This window comes from Myotis nattereri (assembly GCF_964212035.1).
Source record: "Myotis nattereri genome assembly, chromosome: 11".
NCBI lineage: Eukaryota > Metazoa > Chordata > Mammalia > Chiroptera > Vespertilionidae > Myotis > Myotis nattereri.
Window position 1 is genome coordinate 81,948,806 of NC_138086.1, and position 17,883 is coordinate 81,966,688.

The 17,883-nt window shown below is 64.7% G+C and overlaps 1 protein-coding gene across 4 annotated transcripts in view; it reads left to right on the forward strand.

The window, feature by feature from the left end:
• The window catches only part of COBL (cordon-bleu WH2 repeat protein), a 100,459-nt gene extending 82,924 nt beyond the window's left edge, over window positions 1-17,535 (forward strand). For 2 of the 4 annotated variants that reach the window (XM_081102159.1, XM_081102161.1), the window contains 6 exons: window positions 2,957-3,263; window positions 7,770-7,867; window positions 8,469-10,294; window positions 12,115-12,234; window positions 12,722-12,933; window positions 16,341-17,535. In XM_081102159.1, the coding sequence (XP_080958285.1) occupies window positions 2,957-3,263; window positions 7,770-7,867; window positions 8,469-10,294; window positions 12,115-12,234; window positions 12,722-12,933; window positions 16,341-16,569 (2,792 nt within the window). In that variant the 3' untranslated portion in view covers window positions 16,570-17,535. Of the gene's footprint in view, window positions 1-2,956; window positions 3,264-7,769; window positions 7,868-8,468; window positions 10,295-12,114; window positions 12,235-12,721; window positions 12,989-14,873; window positions 14,974-16,340 lie in introns of all 4 variants that reach the window. The other 2 variants (XR_013996584.1, XM_081102160.1) reach the window with 2 other exon arrangements.
• Window positions 17,536-17,883: the final 348 nt, after the last annotated feature.

Here is a 17,883-nt window from a genome sequence, read left to right on the forward strand (position 1 = left end):
ACCCGCTCCCCCCGGCACCCACTCCCCGCAGCATCCACCCTCCCAGCACCCGCCCCCCCAGCACCCCCCCAGCATCTCCCCCCCAGCACCCATCCCCCCAGCACCCGTTCCTCCAGCATCTGCCCCCCAGCACCCGTTCCTCCAGCACCCACTCCCCCCAGCACCCATTCCCCCCAGCACCCATCCCCCCAGCACCGGCTCCCGGTCCCTGGCACTGGCGCCAGGTGGGCCCTCACTGAGCGCCTGTCCTGTGGGCTCAAGGCTGGCGTCCTGCAGCCCTGGGGGAGGTTACCCGTGAGAAACGAGAACTGGCTGGGGGGGCGGGGGGGCTCTGATCACCCCGATCCTTGTGCGTGTGACATGGCTGAGCACGTGCACACTGACTATAGAGCTCACACTGGCGGGCTGGGGGCCACCCATCTGGGACAAGCCGAGACGGAGGGTCCAGACCCGCCCGGCCCCACCCCAGGCTCTGCGGGGTGGGGTCCAGGTCCCTGTGACCCGCAGCCTCGACGGGCGTTCACACTCCCTGGAAGGAAACACGCCCCTCTCAGCCCCAGGGACAGGGAGGCCGGGCTCGGGGTCCTGGGCGGCGGGCGTCTCAGGCCGAGTCAGGCGGTGCGGCTGGAGCGGCCCTGCGGCCCTTCCCTCCGAGGCCTGGCAGCTGCCCGCGGCCTCCTCCGAAGAGGTGGGCTATTCATGCTCGGCCGCCCCGACTCCCTCTAACGAAGAGTCTCCAACAAAAGCCAGGAAGGGAGCGGAGAAAGGGCCCATTGTGGCGGCTCGCGCTGGGACGCCCTGCCTCGCGCACTCGGAACAGCCCTCCTTTGTATGCTCTGCCACCTGGGAGCTTCTCTGGAGCGTCTGTCCTGCGCTCGTCTGTCCTGCGCTCGTCTGTCCTGCGCTCGTCTGTCCTGCGCTCGCGTGCTTGTGGGTCCCCGTGCACCGGCCGCTCGCACTGCACTTCCCCTCCTTCCTGTCATTCTCTGCGCTCGCCCGCTGTCCCAGTGAACCGGCACCCGGCACCCCCCCCAGCACCCGCCCCCCAGCACCCACTCCCCCAGCACCTACTCCCCCAGCACCCGCCCCCCGCCCCCCCCAGCACCCGCCCCCCAGCACCCACTCTCCCAGCACCCACTCCCCCAGCACCCGCCCCCCAGCACCCACTCCCCCAGCACCCGCCCCCCAGCACCCACTCCCCCAGCACCCGCCCCCCAGCACCCACTCCCCCAGCACCCACTCCCCCAGCACCCACTTTCCCAGCACCCACTTCCCCCCCCAGCACCCGCTCCCCCAGCACCCGCCCCCCAGCACCCACTCCCCCAGCACCTGCCCCCCAGCACCCACTCCCCCAGCACCCGACCCCCGCCCCCCAGCACCCACTCCCCCAGCACCCGCCCCCCAGCACCCACTCCCCCAGCACCCGACCCCCGCCCCCCAGCACCCACTCCCCCAGCACCCACTTCCCCCCCCAGCACCCGCCCCCCCAGCACCCGCCCCCCAGCACCCACTCCCCCAGCACCCGCCCCCCCAGCACCCACCCCCCGCCCCCCCAGCACCCACTCCCCCAGCACCCACTTCCCCCCCCAGCACCCGCCCCCCCAGCACCCACTCCCCCAGCACCCGCCCCCCAGCACCCGCTCCCCCAGCACCCGCCCCCCAGCACCCGCTCCCCCAGCACCCGCCCCCCCAGCACCCACCCCCCGCCCCCGCGCCCCGATGTCGCAGTGGCCCTGCTGCACCGGGTCCCCTGACTCTCGGGGCCTTTGTCCTTTCTGGCATCTAGGCGCCCCCTGGAGGGATGGTAGCTCCACACGGCAGGTCGGACCACAGCCCAGCACACACCCGGCCTCTTGCCCGGCCACCACGGGCAGTGCTCCCCTAGGCTGGAGGTGTTGACTATTTCTACATTAAGTCTTTTTAAAAAGATATTTGTATTGATTTCAGAGAGAGAGAGAGAGAGAGAAGGGACAGGGAGAGAGAGAGAGAAACATTAATGATGAGAGAGAATCACTGATCAGCTGCCCCCGACTAGGGATGGAGCCCACATCCCGGGCGTGTGCCCTGACCGGGAATCAAACCGTGACCTCCTGGTTCATGGGTCAATGCTGCACCCCTGAGCCCCGCCGGCCGGGCTGTTTCTACATTAAATTTAAAAACAACAGCTCAGTGCGGAGCTGAGCGCCTGCCCTTCTGACGTCGGCGTCAGAGAGGGTTCCCCTCCTCACAGACCTACAGACCCAGGAGCGAGAGAAATGACCTCGCGCAGCTCAGCTCAGCTCAGCGTGCTTCCCGCGGCCCGGCGGCTGTGCCGAGTGGCCACGGTGTCCCCGGCGTTAGTGTCACCGTGAGAGGCGCAAGGCGGCGACAGCGAGTCACCCCTCCCCCTGCAGGGAGCCACCCCCCAGGGCCCCCAGCCCCCAGCCAGGAGGCTGCTGCCTCCTCTGACCAGAAGGTCCTCCCCTCAGATCATCTCTGTGAGCCCAGAGCTCACTGTCTCGCGTGTGACGGCGCAGGCACAGCCCGAGGCCACGGGAGGCAGGGCCACGGGCCACAGGCCCCGGCGTAGCTGTGCAAGTCCCCACCCGCGTTCCTTAGGTCTCAGTTTGTTACGGTTTTAAAACCCTGCTTGCTTTGACAAGCAGCTTCGATTCAGCGCAGGGCCAGGCTGGGGACCAGTGCCTCCGCGGGCCCGGGTCCGGCCACAGCCCGGGCGGGACCAGAATCCCGGGCGGGTTAAGATGCCCTGATTTTAAGGGGATTTTGCTCTCGGTCACACACGCGCCTGTGGCTCCCCCACGTCGGGTTTCTGGGGGGAGCTGTGTGTGAGATCCTCGCCCCCCAGCCCCCACATTTCCGCTGAGTCCGGCAGGGTGGTGGGCGCGTAGGGCGGGGCGGGGTGGCGGGGATGGAGGTGCGGCTGACGTGGCCTGTGTCCCCGCCCTGACTCCCGCAGTGAGCCTGCCCCTGGGGCCCGGCGGCTCCTGCGCGGACGGGGTCCCTGCGGTGCCCGCGGAGGCCGAGGAGACCGTGTCCGTGAGCAGCTGTTTCGCATCCGAGGACACAACGGAGGACTCGGGGGTGATGAGCTCGCCCTCGGACATCGTCTCCCTGGACTCCCAGCACGACAGCACCAAGTCCCGGGACAAGTGGGCCACCGACCAGGAGGACAGCAGCGACCAGGACCTGGCGGGAACCCCGGAGCTGGGTCCGCCCAAGAGCCCCGCGTGGGAGAGAAGCGGCCTTGGGCACTGGCATTCCAGGTGAGTGGGGGGGTGGCCGGGGGAGGGAGGGCACCCCAGTGTCCAGGAGAGACGTCATGGGCCACAGTGACCCAGCCGAGACTCCCTCAGTGTCTCGTACCCACCAGGTGCCACCCCCAGGGCCCCCTCTCCTGACCCACAACCACGTCTGCACGCTCTCCACGTGGGCCTGCGTCGGTAACCATACGGGTGATGTCTTGTTAGTTAATACCCGTTTATAAACACTGTCTTTCTTTTAAATGTGTGTGTATAAATATATATATACATATATGTTACTGATATCAGAGAGGAAGGGAGAGGGAGAGAGAGAGAAACATCAATGATGAGAATCATGGATCAGGATTGGCTGCCTCCTGCACGCCCCACACTGGGGATCGAGCCGTGACCTCCAGGTTCATAGGTTAGTGCTCAACCGCTGAGCCATGCCAGCCAGGCAACACTGTCATTCTCTTAGTGTACGATTCCCCACAACATCCTGTGTGCAAGATTTATCCAGGATGGTATGTGTCATTAGTGCATGTATTTTCCCATTTTTGAATGAAAGGACACGTAGGTTGTTGAGGATTCCACGGCCGGACATAATGAGCAAGGCGTGTGTGGGTCTCTGTTTGCACATAGAGCGTTTTCTAGAAGAGAAACGATTAGACTCAGAAAAACTCATTTTTTAAAACACGTTTTTATTGACTTCAGAGAGGAAGGGAGAGGGAGAGAGACAAAGAAACATCCATGATGAGAGAGAATCATGGATCGGCTGCCCTCTGCACGCCCCCCACTGGGGATGGAGCCCACAACCTGGGTATGTGCCCCGACCGGGAATCGAACCGTGACCTGGTTCATAGGTCGACGCTCAACCCCTGAGCCTCACGGGCCAGGCAAGAAACTCATTCTTAACCTCAGGGATGGCTGACAGGTTGCTCTCCAAAATGGTGATCTGGTTTGCATGCCCTGCGGGGTCACTCTGCGCCCGGGCAGCGTGTGGGACGAGCAGACAGGTACGCCCAGCCCGCAGGTGCCGTGGCGTTTCACGGCTGCCGTTTCTAATTCTCCGGCCGGGAAGAATGGGCAGCCGGTCCCGTGGGAGGTAGCAGTGTGGTTCCCCTCTTCTAGCTCTGCCTTTTCACAGACCTTGACTGTTGTTAAAAATTGTGATGTTACTTTAGAAACAGTCATCCCTCCCTGGTCAGCGAGGTGACAGAGGGTCTTTGAAGCCACGGCGTGGACTTACCTTTTTGCGGTTGCTGTGGCTCGGGTATCCCCGTGACGTAGCTCTGGAGGCAGCATCTCTTCGCAAGTGAACGTGGGGCCCCCCGTCTTCCTCTCGGGGAGACGCCGTGATGCCCCTGGCGTCCGTTAGCACGACGCCCTGCTCGGCACTGCTCGGGAAGCGCTGCTCTGCACCATCAGCCTTCCATTGTCCGTTAGAGCATGCACAGCGCACATGTCAGTCACGTGGGGAGAGGAACGCCCTTTCTCCATGAACCTAGCGCATCCCACACTCGTGTTCTGTGGCCCTATCCACAGCCCAGGGCAGTGAGCCGGGAGGGGCCGGGGGGGCCAGGGCCCGACTGTGGGGCTGTGCTGGGTCAGGCACTTGTGACCAGAGACATTTCATGCTCTCTGGAGCCTGCAGCTTTGTAACTAGAGGAACTCTGGAAGCACAGGAACATTCAGGGACATGTTAACACCTTCTAAGACCCGAAACTTTGTAACTGCGTTATAAAGACCTGAGCTGTTTGGGACTGCAGCCACCGGCCACTTCTAGCCACCAGCAGGTGCCCAGTGGCCGGCCCACGGGGAGCTCTGCAGTCGGTGTGGACATGCTCCCAGTGTGGCCTGGAAATCAAGTGACTTTATGGTTATTACATGGAGAAATGATGAGAATAATCTGGGTTACAGTTCGGTTGAGGAAAGTAGACTCATTAAAGTTAAAGAAGGCATTTAACTAGAGTCCACCCCACCGACGGCCTCGCCTGTGCGGCTGTGGCTGCACGAAGAGCCAGGATGACGCTCTGGAACTCGGGAGCCCGGTGAACAGGGGAGCGTTAGTTAACGGAGTGGGGGTGAGTGTGTGCGGCCGCGATCGGCCGTCCGCTTTCCCAGGCTCCGTGCCTGCCGTTTATCAGGTCACTTGTGAAGTCGACGGGGCGGCGTGGCATTCCTTTGCAAATTGTTCTGCCACCGGAAAGGGAGTTTTTCTTCCTCTCCAACTCTCCTTATTTTCTCCTTCATGGTTCTATGGGATCCGTTACTCAGTTAAACCTTTCTGGCCGCGTCAGATAGACACATGACCGAGGAGGCCGGATGGGTCAGAATTAGCCCAGGCTCTGCATTTCTCCCTCGTATCGTATGAAAACCAAACCAAAAGCACCCGTTTCCTGGCACGGATTGGACCCAGCAGCCCCTCTTTTTTTTTCTTTTTCTTTTTCAATTTAATATATTTGTATTGATTTCAGAGAGGAAGGGGAGGGGGAGAGAAAGAGAGAGAAACATCAAGGATGAGAGAGAATCATGGATCGGCTGCCTCCTGCACGCCCCCTACGGGGGATCGAGCCCACAACCGGGCCTGTGCCCTGACCGGGAATCAAACCCTGACCTCCTGGTTCATAGGCTGATGCTCAACCACTGAGCCACACCGGCTTGTTAGCAAGAGTGGTGAGCCCCCTCGGGGCACCCGCCCTGTGCCCGCTGCCCCTGCCCCTGGGGGAGTGGGCAGCTGCGCTCTGGGCAGACTCTGGCTCGAAGCCCACCGTTGTTGACCTTTGCCCTCATCGTGGGTGCGGCGATGCCTTCGCTGTCCCCACGCCCGGCAGCCACGCCCGTGTGAGAAAATGCCGCTGGTGATGTTTGTTCAGCATGTGCGGCCTGGAGTCTAAGCGTCTGGGCTGTTTGTTCTTTATTTCCTTGGTCTTAAGCCAAAACAAACTGTCAATAAGAACCGCGTCTGAGGCCGGGGTGTGTCGGGCTGCGGCGTGGTGCCGGAGCGAGGGATGGCGAGGCTGCCTCGAGCTGAGATGAGTCGGCGCCTCCTGCTAGCTGTCCGCTCCTCTGGACTCGAACTCGGGCCCTGCTGCTCGTCCAGGGCAGCCGCCTCCAGCCCAGGGACAGAGCGCTCGCTCGGTCTGCGAAGGGGGAGAGGGTGCAGGCCCCGAGTAACCCTTGGGAGAGCGGCTGGTGGGGGGTGGGGAAGGAGAAGCAGCTGTCCCTCCGGAGATTGCATGTTGGAAAGCCAAACGGGCTTTGGCACTGGCTTTGGGTTTTGCCGGGTAATCCGTTCACGCCGGAGTCCAGGGCCTGGAGCCGCGGCCCAGCAGGGCCCCAGGAAGAGCCAGCTGCGGGCGATCGTGGCCCCTGGGCCCAGAGATGAGGGGCCGAGCATCCCCCAGAAACACGAGCCACGGCCGATCCTCCACCCCCAGCCCGCTGGCCTTGCCACTTTGCAAAAGAAAATGATTGCTCATTAGAGAGTCAAAGGGTATTTAAGACGCTACCCACTTAAAAAGCATCTTGTCACTCAAGCTGCTTTGAATCAAAGCGAACACAGTTCTGAAAGCGGACAGAAGGTTCCGGTTGAACTCAGCAGCTCACCCTGGCCGCAGGCGACTGGCTCGCTGTCTGCGCCGGGGCCTCGGGCAGGGGCTGTCTTGGATCATCGCGCCGCTGCATGGAAGAGACGGCTGGCCCTTGAACTGCACGGGAGAGGGTTGGGGCCCAACCCCCCTGCAGTTGAAAGTCCAAGGGTAGCTTTCGACTCCCCAGATGCTTGGTTGTCCCCGAGTATCTGCAGGGGGGTGTTGGGGAGGAGGCCCCGGGTGGGGCCGGAGAGGGAGCTGTTACTCCTGTCGCTGCTGTGACCCTCCTTATTGTTCCTCTATTTCCTGATGAAGGGCCCAGGATGCACGGCCTGTGGGTGGCCTACGCTGCCCTCCAAGCCCTGTCCCGCTGCCACCTGCCCAGGATGCTCATTAAGCCAAGCGAAAGCCTGCAAGGGCCACAGCGGGCCACCTGTCCCCGTGCGGGGCCTGCGCCGTGGCCTCCACCCCGAGGCTCTGGGGCCGGAGGGAGCCTCCTCCTGGGCTCAGGAACCGCCTGGCTGTGTGGCGGGGCTGGTGGGTGACGAGGCCCAGCCCCGGCCGCCCTGTGCCTTGGCAAACTTGGCCTCTAGGTGGCCTGACTCCTTACCACCCTCCCAGGCAGGTGCCAGGTGTGGGGAACACGGCGCAGGTCAGCAGAGCCGGGGGCGGGCGGCGTGTCTGTGCAGCGTGGACTTTGGGCGGCGGGTGGGCGGGAGCAGGTGTGGCCAGGGAGCGGCTGACCCCTGGGGGCCACGCTCACACGTGCACCCCGTGCCTTCTGCGTCGGAGCAGCTCTGAGGACCGTAGGGCACAGGGAGTGGGAACGGCACGGGTTTGAGCTGGAGCTGGGCCTTCCTCGGATGTTTCTAGAAAGGAGGGATGAGATGAGAGCCGAGGGAAACGCGGGCGCTTCCTTCTCTGTGCTCCTCCCTAGGGCGGAGAGGGCCGCGGCAGCCCCCGGGGAGGACGGGGGCCTGCTCATCGCCGGGCAGTGGGAGCAGACCCTGGCGGGCCTGGACGAGGACCTGGAAGGTGAGGACTGGCCTGCGCGGACGTGACCCGGCGGCACTGGCTGAGGCTGCCTCTCTGGGCGCACGTGGGTGATGTCTCCACGGGAGACGCCTGCGGAAGGAAGGGCCGTTCAGTCAGCAAAGGCTGAGCCTCAAGGCCTCGTGCTGAGGCCTCCTGGTCCGGCCAGGGCTTCTGGGGGGAAGGGAGGCTGTGACTGGCCCCCGGCAAGCGTAGGTGACAAACCGAGTGACACTGAAATGCGTGTGAATAACTTACACGCACAGGAGCCTGGGACCCCAATTGCGGCTGGGCATGGGGGGTCCTGGGCACGGAGGTCCTGGGCATGGGGGGTCCCGGACGCGGGGGGTCCCGGGCGTGGGGAGGTCCCGGGCGTGGGGGGGTCCCGGGTGTGGGGGGTCCCGGGCGTGGGGGGTCCCGGGCACGGGGGGTCCCGGGTGTGGGGAGGTCCTGGGCATGGGAGATCCCGGGCGTGGGGGGTCCCGGGCGAGGGGGGTCCCTGGCGCGGGGGGTCCCAGGCACAGGGAGTCCCGGGCGTGGGGGGGGGTCCCGGGCGCGGGGGGTCCTGGGCGCGGTCGGTGACCCTGTGCGCACGCCTTCGCAGGGATGGACGACAGTTATGAGACCGACAGCAGCTCCGTCACCGGCTCCCTCAGCAGTGCATCTGGTCGCCGCCTGCAGGGCGTCCTCCCCGACGGCGACACCGACGCCATCCCTGTGACATTCATCGGGGAGGTCCTGGATGACCCTGTGGAGCCGGGGCTGTTCTCCAACAGAAACAACAACGCCGGGTCTTTCGACCGGGGGAGCGGGGCCAGCAGGTGGGCCCGCCCGCCGCCCGCCCAGGTGGAGGCCCCGCCGCCGGGAAGGAGGGGGCCGGAGGGGCCCGGTGCACCCGCCGCCCCCCAGGATGTCGGGAAGGAGGTCCAAGGGGCCTCGTCCGCCCCCCGTGAAGATGTGAACCCCGTGACCACGGAGCCCCGGGCGGCCACCGAGCCTCCCAGGCACGACCGGAGCGCCAAGGAGCCGGGGCAGGGGCGCGGCGCCGGTCCCAGCGGGCGGACGCCGGCCACCGAGCCCGCAGACTGTCGGCCGGGGACGGCGAGGGAAGCCGACGACCGGAAGGGCGTCTCGGCACCTCCGTCCTGGTATCAGCGAGGCCAGAACCCAGGCGGGAGCTTCGGCCTGAAGTACGGCCTCACCACGTACAAGATCGTCCCCCCGAAGTCGGAGAGGCGGTGCTACGACCCCGGGGTGTCGCTCTCCACGGGCGCCATCAAGATCGACGAGCTGGGCAACCTGGTGAGTCCCCCCGGGACCGGGGGCAGGAGCGTGGCCCCGGCCTCCTCTGCGCTCGAGAAAGAAACCCAGCCCCTTGGGCACGTCCGGGAGTTCCCCAGGGCCGGCTCCACGGAGCAGCTCTCTGGCCGGCCCCCCGCCACGCCAGCCACGTCTCAGCATCCAGCAGGCGGCCTCGGGGCCGAGCCAGGCTCCCTGGGCCCTGCAGGGCCGTTGCCCCAGCCGCCGGCTGCCCACCAAGGAGAGAGGCGCTGTCCCGAGCCCGGGGCCCACCCGCCGCCCCCGGCAGCCACTGGTCACAGGAAGGCCCCGGCAGCCGGCACCTCCCAGGCCCTGTTCCTCAAGCCTCAGAGGAGGACGTCGAGTCAGTACGTGGCCTCTGCCATCGCCAAACGCATGGGGCCCCCCAGAGCCCAGGCCGCCGCGGGGAGGCCGGGCGGAGCCGGGAAGCCCTGGGAGGGCGCGGCGCCCGAGCTTGATGGAAGGCCTCGCGCCAGGAGAGAGGCCACGGCCCCCGGTCCGCGCCTGGGGCCGCACGCGTGTCCAGAGGAGGCCGCGGCCCCCAGCGGTCGCCTTCCCCCAGCCCACGGGGAGGAACCAGCAGAACCCGCGGCGGGAGCCCTGCCCCGGGGCCGGGGGCGCAGCCCTCCCGGGAGGCCGTCTGCTCAGAACGGTGCTGCCGACGCCCACGGTGGGCCCTCCGTGCCCCTCGCCACCGCCGCCCGGAGGGACCGTGAGCCCGTGGGACCAGGCCGTGGTTCGGGTGCAAAGCAGAGCCCGAGTGACCACAGCACCGGCTCAGCCTGGGACCCCAGCGGCTCGCCGGACTGCCCCAGGAGCCCGCCGCCCCACCTGGTGAATGGCTCCCGGTGGGCCCCCGAGCACGGCGAGCCCCCCGCCTCCCTGACGGCCTACAGCAGGGACAGCCACGCCGCCCCCGAGCTGGAGGGGAGGCCCGGGGTGCTGTGCACAGAGATTCGCGAGGCCGATGAGTCGCCGCCCCCCAGCATCTTCGGGCCAAAGAAGAAGTTCCGCCCTGTGGTCCAGAGGCCAGCGCCCAAGGACACCTCCCTGCACAGCGCCCTGATGGAGGCCATCCACTCGGCAGGCGGCAGGGACAGGCTGCGGAAGGTGAGCAGCAGGCCTGGGAGGCGTGGCCTCCCTCCTCACCTGTGGGCCTCCCCCCCCTCACCTGTGGGCCTCCCTCCTCACCTGTGGGCCTCCCCCCCCTCACCTGTGGGCCTCCCCCCTCCTCACCTGTGGGCCTCCTCCCTCCTCACCTGTGGGCCTCCCCCCTCCTCACCTGTGGGCCTCCTCCCTCCTCACCTGTGGGCCTCCTCCCTCCTCACCTGTGGGCCTCCCCCCTCCTCACCTGTGGGCCTCCCCCCTCCTCACCTGTGGGCCTCCTCCTTCCTCACCTGTGGGCCTCCTCCTTCCTCACCTGTGGGCCTCCTCCCTCCTCACCTGTCGGCCTCCTCCCTCCTCACCTGTGGGCCTCCCTCCTCACCTGTCGGCCTCCTCCCTCCTCACCTGTGGGCCTCCCCCCTCACCTGTGGGCCTCCTCCCTCCTCACCTGTGGGCCTCCCCCCTCCTCACCTGTGGGCCTCCTCCTTCCTCACCTGTGGGCCTCCCCCCTCCTCACCTGTGGGCCTCCTCCTTCCTCAACTGTGGGCCTCCTCCCTCCTCACCTGTGGGCCTCCTCCCTCCTCACCTGTGGGCCTCCTCCCTCCTCACCAATGGGCCTCCTCCCTCCTCACCTGTAGGCTCAGGGGCGCAGGGGGTGCATGGGGGATATGAACAAGGGACAGGGAGTATCTGAGCAGAAGCACTAAAGACATAAAGTCGATGGTGGAGCCTGTCCGCACCCCTTCAGGACCCTGACTGCCCTGTGAAGACGCCCCAAGAGTCCGGGAGTGGAGGCAGGGCAGTCACACAGCTGCTCCCCGAACAGAGGTGTTAGTGGACAGTCGGGCCAGGGCCGGTTTGCCTGACACTCCTCAACACCAGGAGGACGTTCTGCCTTGGCCGGTGGCGTAGTGGTTAGAGCTCCAGCCTGCACACCCAGGGGTCACGGGTTTGACCCTGGCCCGGTCGGGGCGTGCGCAGGAGGCAGCCCATCGAGGTGTCTTTCTCAGACATATTGGTGTTTCTCTCTCTCTCTCTCCCCCTCCCTTCAACTCTATCTAAAATCAGAGGAAAATATCCTCGGGTGAGAATTAACACGATAGGGGCATGTTCAGGGCACACCTCCCCTCACCCAGGCATGTAAGCTCACATCTTCCCTCCCTTCCCTGCTGCACCGTGTACGGCGGTCCCTCCTGGGTCCGAGGTGAGTGCCTGACCCAGGAGGTCGCTCTCACGGGCACCACTGAGGCTGCCGGGCCAGGGGAGCACCCAGCATCTCCTCCAGGCTTTAGAGGGGAAACTGAGGCAGGTGCGTCCCAGGACCTGGCCCAGGTCCCACGGCGCTGGTGGGACCCGGGACTCCACCCAGGCCTGCAGCCCTGGACAGCCAGCGGCAGTGACCGGAGGGGCCCGAGGCGAGAGGCCAGCATGTGGGGTCCCCCATGCATGGTGGTCACTGTTCCAGCAAGGTCAGTGCCGACCGCATGGGCTGAGAGCCGTGCTCGGCAAACGGCGGCTCGCGAGCCACGGGCGGCTCTTTGGCCTCTTGAGTGCGGCTCTTCCTAAGCCTTAGGAGTCCCCTAATTAAGTTAGTAATGATGTACCTACCTATAGAGTTTAAGTTTAAAAAATGTGGCTCTCAAAGGAAATGTCAATCGTCGTCCTGTTGATACTTGGCTCTGTGGACTGATGAGTTCGCCGACCACTGGCTTAGAGTGTGGGGAGCGAACCCCCGCCTCCTGCGGGCGGGGACTGTGACCTGGGGGCTGCCTCCGGCTGCCACTGCTCCATCCTGTGCGTGACGTGTGCTGACCTGACCGTTCTAGACGCCGGAGCCCAGCGCAGAGGGCGGGCCCAAGAAGCTGAGCTACGTGGAGCCGGAGAGCGAGCACTCGGCCCTGCTGGCGGCCATCCGGGGGCACCGCGGCGCCTGCAGCCTGCGCAAGGTGAGGCCCCGGCGGGGCTGCAGAGTTCAGGGCGACCCTCGGTCTTTCAGATGTGGGTGCCCCCCCCACTACCCCAGGCTAGGCGGAGGGCGGTCACTGCATGGGAGGCCAGGGCCCAGGAAGTGCCCCCCTGCCCCGCGCCCTCCCCTCCCAGGGCCTGGTTCCCCCCAAGGCAGCAGCCTGGCCTGGTCTGACCCAGCCTTAGGGGCCAGCGTGGCCCTGAGTTTAGGGGCAGGAGGGGGTCCCCGGCTTCCACAGGCAGGGTCCCCAGTGAGGCAGGTGCATGAGCTCTGAGTGGGGAGGGGGGTCCTCCCGGCGGTGGGTCCGGTTGGCACCGTGGCCCCGGGCCTGGCCCCTGCCAGACAAGCAGGTCTCAGAGGGCAGGACTGCCCCTGCTCCGGGCCAGCGGCGCTCTGGGGGGAAGACACAGCCGGTGCCGCCCTGGAGAAGGGCCCTGGCACAGTGTCCTCTCGCCCTCTCTTCCCAGGTGGCGTCTTGTGCCTCTGAGGAGCTCCGGAGCTTCCGCGAGGCTGCGAGGTCCGCACACGGGCCGGAACCATCAGGCCTGGGAGACCCTGGCAGCCAGCCCCCACCCGCCCTGCCTCCCCCGCCCCCTCCGGCAGCCCCAGCTCCTCCTCCCGCCTCCAGGACAGCGCCCAGGGCCAGCGCCAGCGCCCTCAGCACCCCGGTGGACGCCAGGCAAGCCTTGATGGACGCCATCCGCTCGGGCACAGGGGCGGCCAGGCTGAGGAAGGTGATGTGGGCTGTGTGTGAGCCGGGCCGTGGGGGCGAGGGGGCCTGGAGGGATGTGCCACCCGCAGGCGGGCACCCAGCCCTGGAACAGCAGCAGGGTGAGGGCCGGGGGGTTGAGGGGGGCTGCATCCTGCACCCCCCTGTCCAGCAGGGCCCTGCACGCCCTCACGGGGGAGGCAGTCGGCCCGACTAGCTCCTGGGGATGCAGGGGAGGGCGCATCAGCCACGAACCCCTGAGCAGTCCGCCGCCCGCCCTGCGTGCCTGGGACAGGCTGCGCAGGAGCCTAAAATGTGTCCGTGGAACCTGGGTCTCACGCGCGCGCGGTCCACGGCCTGGGTTCGTGGCCCGTCCCAACCAGGCTGGGCCCTGGCGGGGTCTGCTGGGTTCGCAGCGAGTGCACTTGGTGTGTGTGACGGCCTCTGACCTCTGCAGGTGTCCAGAGCTTGAAAGAAAATGCACGGAGCCTGCTCTTTGCAAATGGAGCCAACGTGCTCTTTAAAGCTGCGTCCACGCGTGGTTCCCAGCTTGGGGGGCCCTTGGGGGTCTGGATCTCTTAGTGACGTCGCAGCGGCGCCCCCTCTGGGCACCTGCTCCTCGGCCCACGCCTGCACGGCGGCCCCTGGAGTTAGTGCTACGGCCTTTTCTCTTTCAAATCTGCTCACTCCCTGGGCAGGCCTTCGTCACTCTGCGCGATGGCCCTCAGCGCTGTCTCCACCCCAGGCTGGGCCTTCGGCTCACATCGCCAGGCCCTTCCTGGACATTCACGGGGTGTGCTCCCCAGGTTCAGAGCGGAGCCCCCGCCCCCAGCACCCCCAGGCCCCCCTCCATCCTGCGCTCCCTTCCTCAGCCGGGTGTGGGGAGGCCGATGGAGCCAGGCGGTCGGAGCCTGGTCCGCTCATGGAGACAGAGGCAGGTTTAGCCGAGCGGGTCAGCGGTCGGGGCCTCGTCCTGCCCTCGGGTGTGACCGGCGGGGATGGCTACTCACTGGTTTGTTTGTTATTTTTGTTTTTGTTTTTTATTGATCTCAGAGAGGAAGGGAGAGGGAGAGAGAGGTGGAAACATCAGTGATGGAGAGAATCATGGATCGGCTGCCTCCTCCTGCACACCCGCTACTGGGGATCGAGCCCACAACCCGGGCCTGTGCCCTGCCCGGAATCGAACCGTGACCTTCTGGTTCATAGGCCGATGCTCAACCACACCGGCTGGTCGCTACTCACTGTGTGTTTTTTTTTTAAATCTGGGGCCAGTCACCCTCTCTGAACCCAGACTTCATCGTTGCACTGGAGGCCACACCCACAGTGATAATGCGGGAACGTGTTGGTCGTTGGCCGAGCTGGAGTTTGGAGGAGCTGAGCCCTGTCCGGGGCTTGGAGTGTTCTCGGGGGAGGGGTCCCACAGGAGATTTCCAGGTGGTGGTTGGCGTTAACTCCGTCACGTCCCTGGGTGTCCGCTCTGACCACGCACTGAACGCGGGACGCTCAAGCTGGCACCGTTCACGTTAGAAGGTGCTCACGCCCGTGAACGCGGTCAGGAACTCACCGTGCCTCCCACACAGAGGCACGTGCGCCTGTCCCTTCGCTGGAGAACGCCCTCAACCTTTACCCTTACTTTTATTTTATTCCAATTAATTAATTTTTTTAAAATGTGTTTAATTTTTATTGTTGAAAACATTCCAGATGTCCCTTTTCCTCCCCCAATTGGTCCCTTCTAGCCCGCCCCACCCAGGCCTCCACCAGCCTAGTGTCTGGTCCAGGGGTTAGGCATATATGGAGACAAGGTCTTTGGTTGATCTCTACCCCACCCCCTTCCTCAGAAATTCCACAGTCCGTTCTATGCTGCTGTGTCTCTGGATCTGTTTTGTTCATCAGTTTATTTTGTTCGTTAGATTCCACATATGAGTGAGATCATGTGACACCTGTCTTTCTCTGACTGGCTTACTTCACTGAGCATGATGCTCTCCAGTCCCCTCCATGCTGCCTCAGAGGGTGAGAAACCCTTCTTTTTCACAGCTGCATAGCATTCCTGGTGTGAATGAACCACAGCTTCTGTATCCACTCGTCTGCTGGTGGGCACTTGGGCTGTTTCCAGACCTTATCTATTGTAAACTGTGCTGCTATGAACATAGGGGTGCATATATCCTTTCTGATCGGTGTTTTCTGGTTTCTTGGGGTATATTCCTAGAAGTGGGATCACTGGGTCAAATGGGAGTTCCATTTTCAGTTTTTTGAGGAAACTCCATACTGTCTTCCATAGTGGCTGCACCAGTCTGCATTCCCACCAGCAGTGCACGAGGGTTCCTTTTTCTCTGCATCCTCGCCAGCACTTGCCATTTGTTGATTTGTTGATGGTAGCCATTCTGACAGGTGTGAGGTGGTACCGCATTGTCGTTTTGATTTGCATCTCAGATGATCAGTGACTGAGCATGTTTTCATATGTCTCTTGGCCTCTGTATGTCCACTTTGGAGAAGTGTCTGTTTAGGTCCTGTGCCCGTTTTTTAACTGGATTGTGTGTCTGCCTTTTGTAAGTTGTGTGAGTTCCTCATATATTTTGGAGATTAACCCTTTATCCGATGTGTCATTGCCAAACATGTTCTCCACCTTTGCCTTTAGAGGCACTGACATATCCCCTCAAAATTCTGCAAACCCAACTGTGTGCTGCTGGGGCCACACCCCATGCGGGCAGAGCCGGGAGGAGCCTGAGCTCTCGTGGGCAGTGCAGTGGGGACGCGCGAGCCTGTCCGCTCGTGGCCACCGCCCACACTGACTCGGCACCCAGCCAGTGCTGAGCCCAGCACGGTTCCTACCTCCGGAGCCCCTGCTCCGGTGGTGAGGGAGCCAGGCCGGTAGGGACAAGCCCCAGGCGGGGGACAGAGAGCTTGGCAGAGGGGGTGATGGGGTGGCCGGCCGAGGTTGGGGCGCAGGACCACCTGCCCCAGAGGCTACGCCTGCTTGTTCTGGGAGAAGGACTGGTCGTTTCCCACCAGGAAAGGGGCGTCTCCAACAGAGAGATACGCAGGCAGAGGCGGGCCCAGGGAGGGGACGGCCACGGGGCTCAGAGAAACCAGGAAGGGGGGGACCCTTGGGAGCATTGGCGAGGGCGGGGTCTGCAGACACACCACCTCGGGACCCCCAGGCTCCACCCCTTTGCCCCCGAGTGCCACAGCGAGGCACCGAAGGCGTTTCAGTGCATTTGTGTCTGGGTTTCCTCCTTGGCCCTGAGGGGTTGGGGACCCACTAGAGCCAGCCTGGCGGGCGAGGACCCTGGAAAGACGGGCCTGCGCATGCTCTCGGCGCCCGACGCTTGCGGCCTTGGCTTCCACGGGCCTGAGTAACGGCTCTCTCTCCACCGCAGGTGCCCTTGCTCGTGTGAACCGGCAGTGAGCCCGGACCGGGGCAGAAACCCAGCTGCCAGACGCCCCTGTCGCCGCTCAGGCCGCCACGAGCGAGGGGCTCCGGGACACGCTGTGCTGCCCGCCTGCCGGCCGAGCCCGCATCGCTGCCCCGGGCCCTGCGCGTGGCTCCCAGGGAGGACGCCGCCCGCCTGGCGCCTGTGCCAAGGACTACTGTTTGCCTCTGAGTAGTTCTCGTTGCCAATAAACGCTTCCCGTTGGCAGGTTGCTGGGAGCCCACAGGGCACTTACTTAGAACACCGACGGGCACTGGGAACAGATCACACGGAGGCCGCTGAGGCCTTCACCGCACACGTCAGCGGCCAAGCCGTCCAGTGGTTTCAAACCTCCCGCACCCTGAGCGCCCCGAGCTGCCTGGCGCTCCGTGTTTGGGCGGAACGAGGAGGAGGAGGCGTGGGAAGGCCGCCTCCCGGGGGACTCTTGGGAGTGTGGAAGCGGTCGTGTCTGAGGCCTCCGCCATCGGGGGTGCAAACCTCATGGAGGGTGGCCGGCCGCTGAGGTCGTAAAGACGGAGGTGCCTGGAGAGCCTTGCACGGAGCTGAGATGGCGGCTCTAAGTCCTGCGAAGGTGGAGGGGGGCCGAGACGGCACGGCGTCTGCGTGCACGTGGGTGCCCTCGGCAGCTGGCCCCGCGGGCTGTGATGTAGCCGGGACCTCCCCTGGGAGGCCGAGCACGGAGCCCGGCGACCTCCCCGGAGCCTGGAGACCTGCACGGGGCCAGGAGCGGGCGCTGGGTGTCGCCGAGATGGCCTCCGATCGGCTAGTACTTCATGACGACAGAGCGGTCTGGCCCTTGCCCAGCAGATCCCGTCTCCCTGCACCACACGCAGCCCCCTCACAGGGCGGCCGGGGCTCCGGTGTGTATAACGGTGTACAAGCACAGCGGCGTCTTTCACCTGTACCCGCATATACTGTTGTCGCGAGGAAAGCAGCTCTGTGAGGGACAGACGGGGAGAGTGGGTGGCGTGGAGCTGCGTGTGTGGTGAGACGCCCTGAGAGTCGCGGGACCGGCTCTGCGTCGTCTGACTGGCTTCCCTCACCTTCCCCCGGCGGCGAGAGCGTCCAGCCAACGGCTCCTAAACCGCACTGTCCCCAAAATGTGTCTCTGGTGCCACAAATAAAAGCTCCTGAAATCGTAGCTGCGGTGTGGGTTTCGTGAGCTCCGGCCGCCGTGGGCTTGGATAGCTTGTCCCCAGAACCGCAGAAACTCACGTGTTCCATCCATGGGTGTGTATGCGCGCACAAAGCTGGTGCACCCCATGCTGGTGAACCCCAAATCTGGCTCCTCTCTCGTCATAGCCCAGCGGGCAACATCGCCAAGAAGGAAGTATTCCCATCTCAGGAGACTGAGGCCGGACGCTTTTCTTTTTCCCCTGATACTTTTTATTGATTTCAAGAGAGAGAGAGAGAGAAATGGAGAGGAAGAGAGAGAGAAACATCCATGTGAGAGCAACACACCGGCTGGCTGCCTCCTGCACACCCCTCC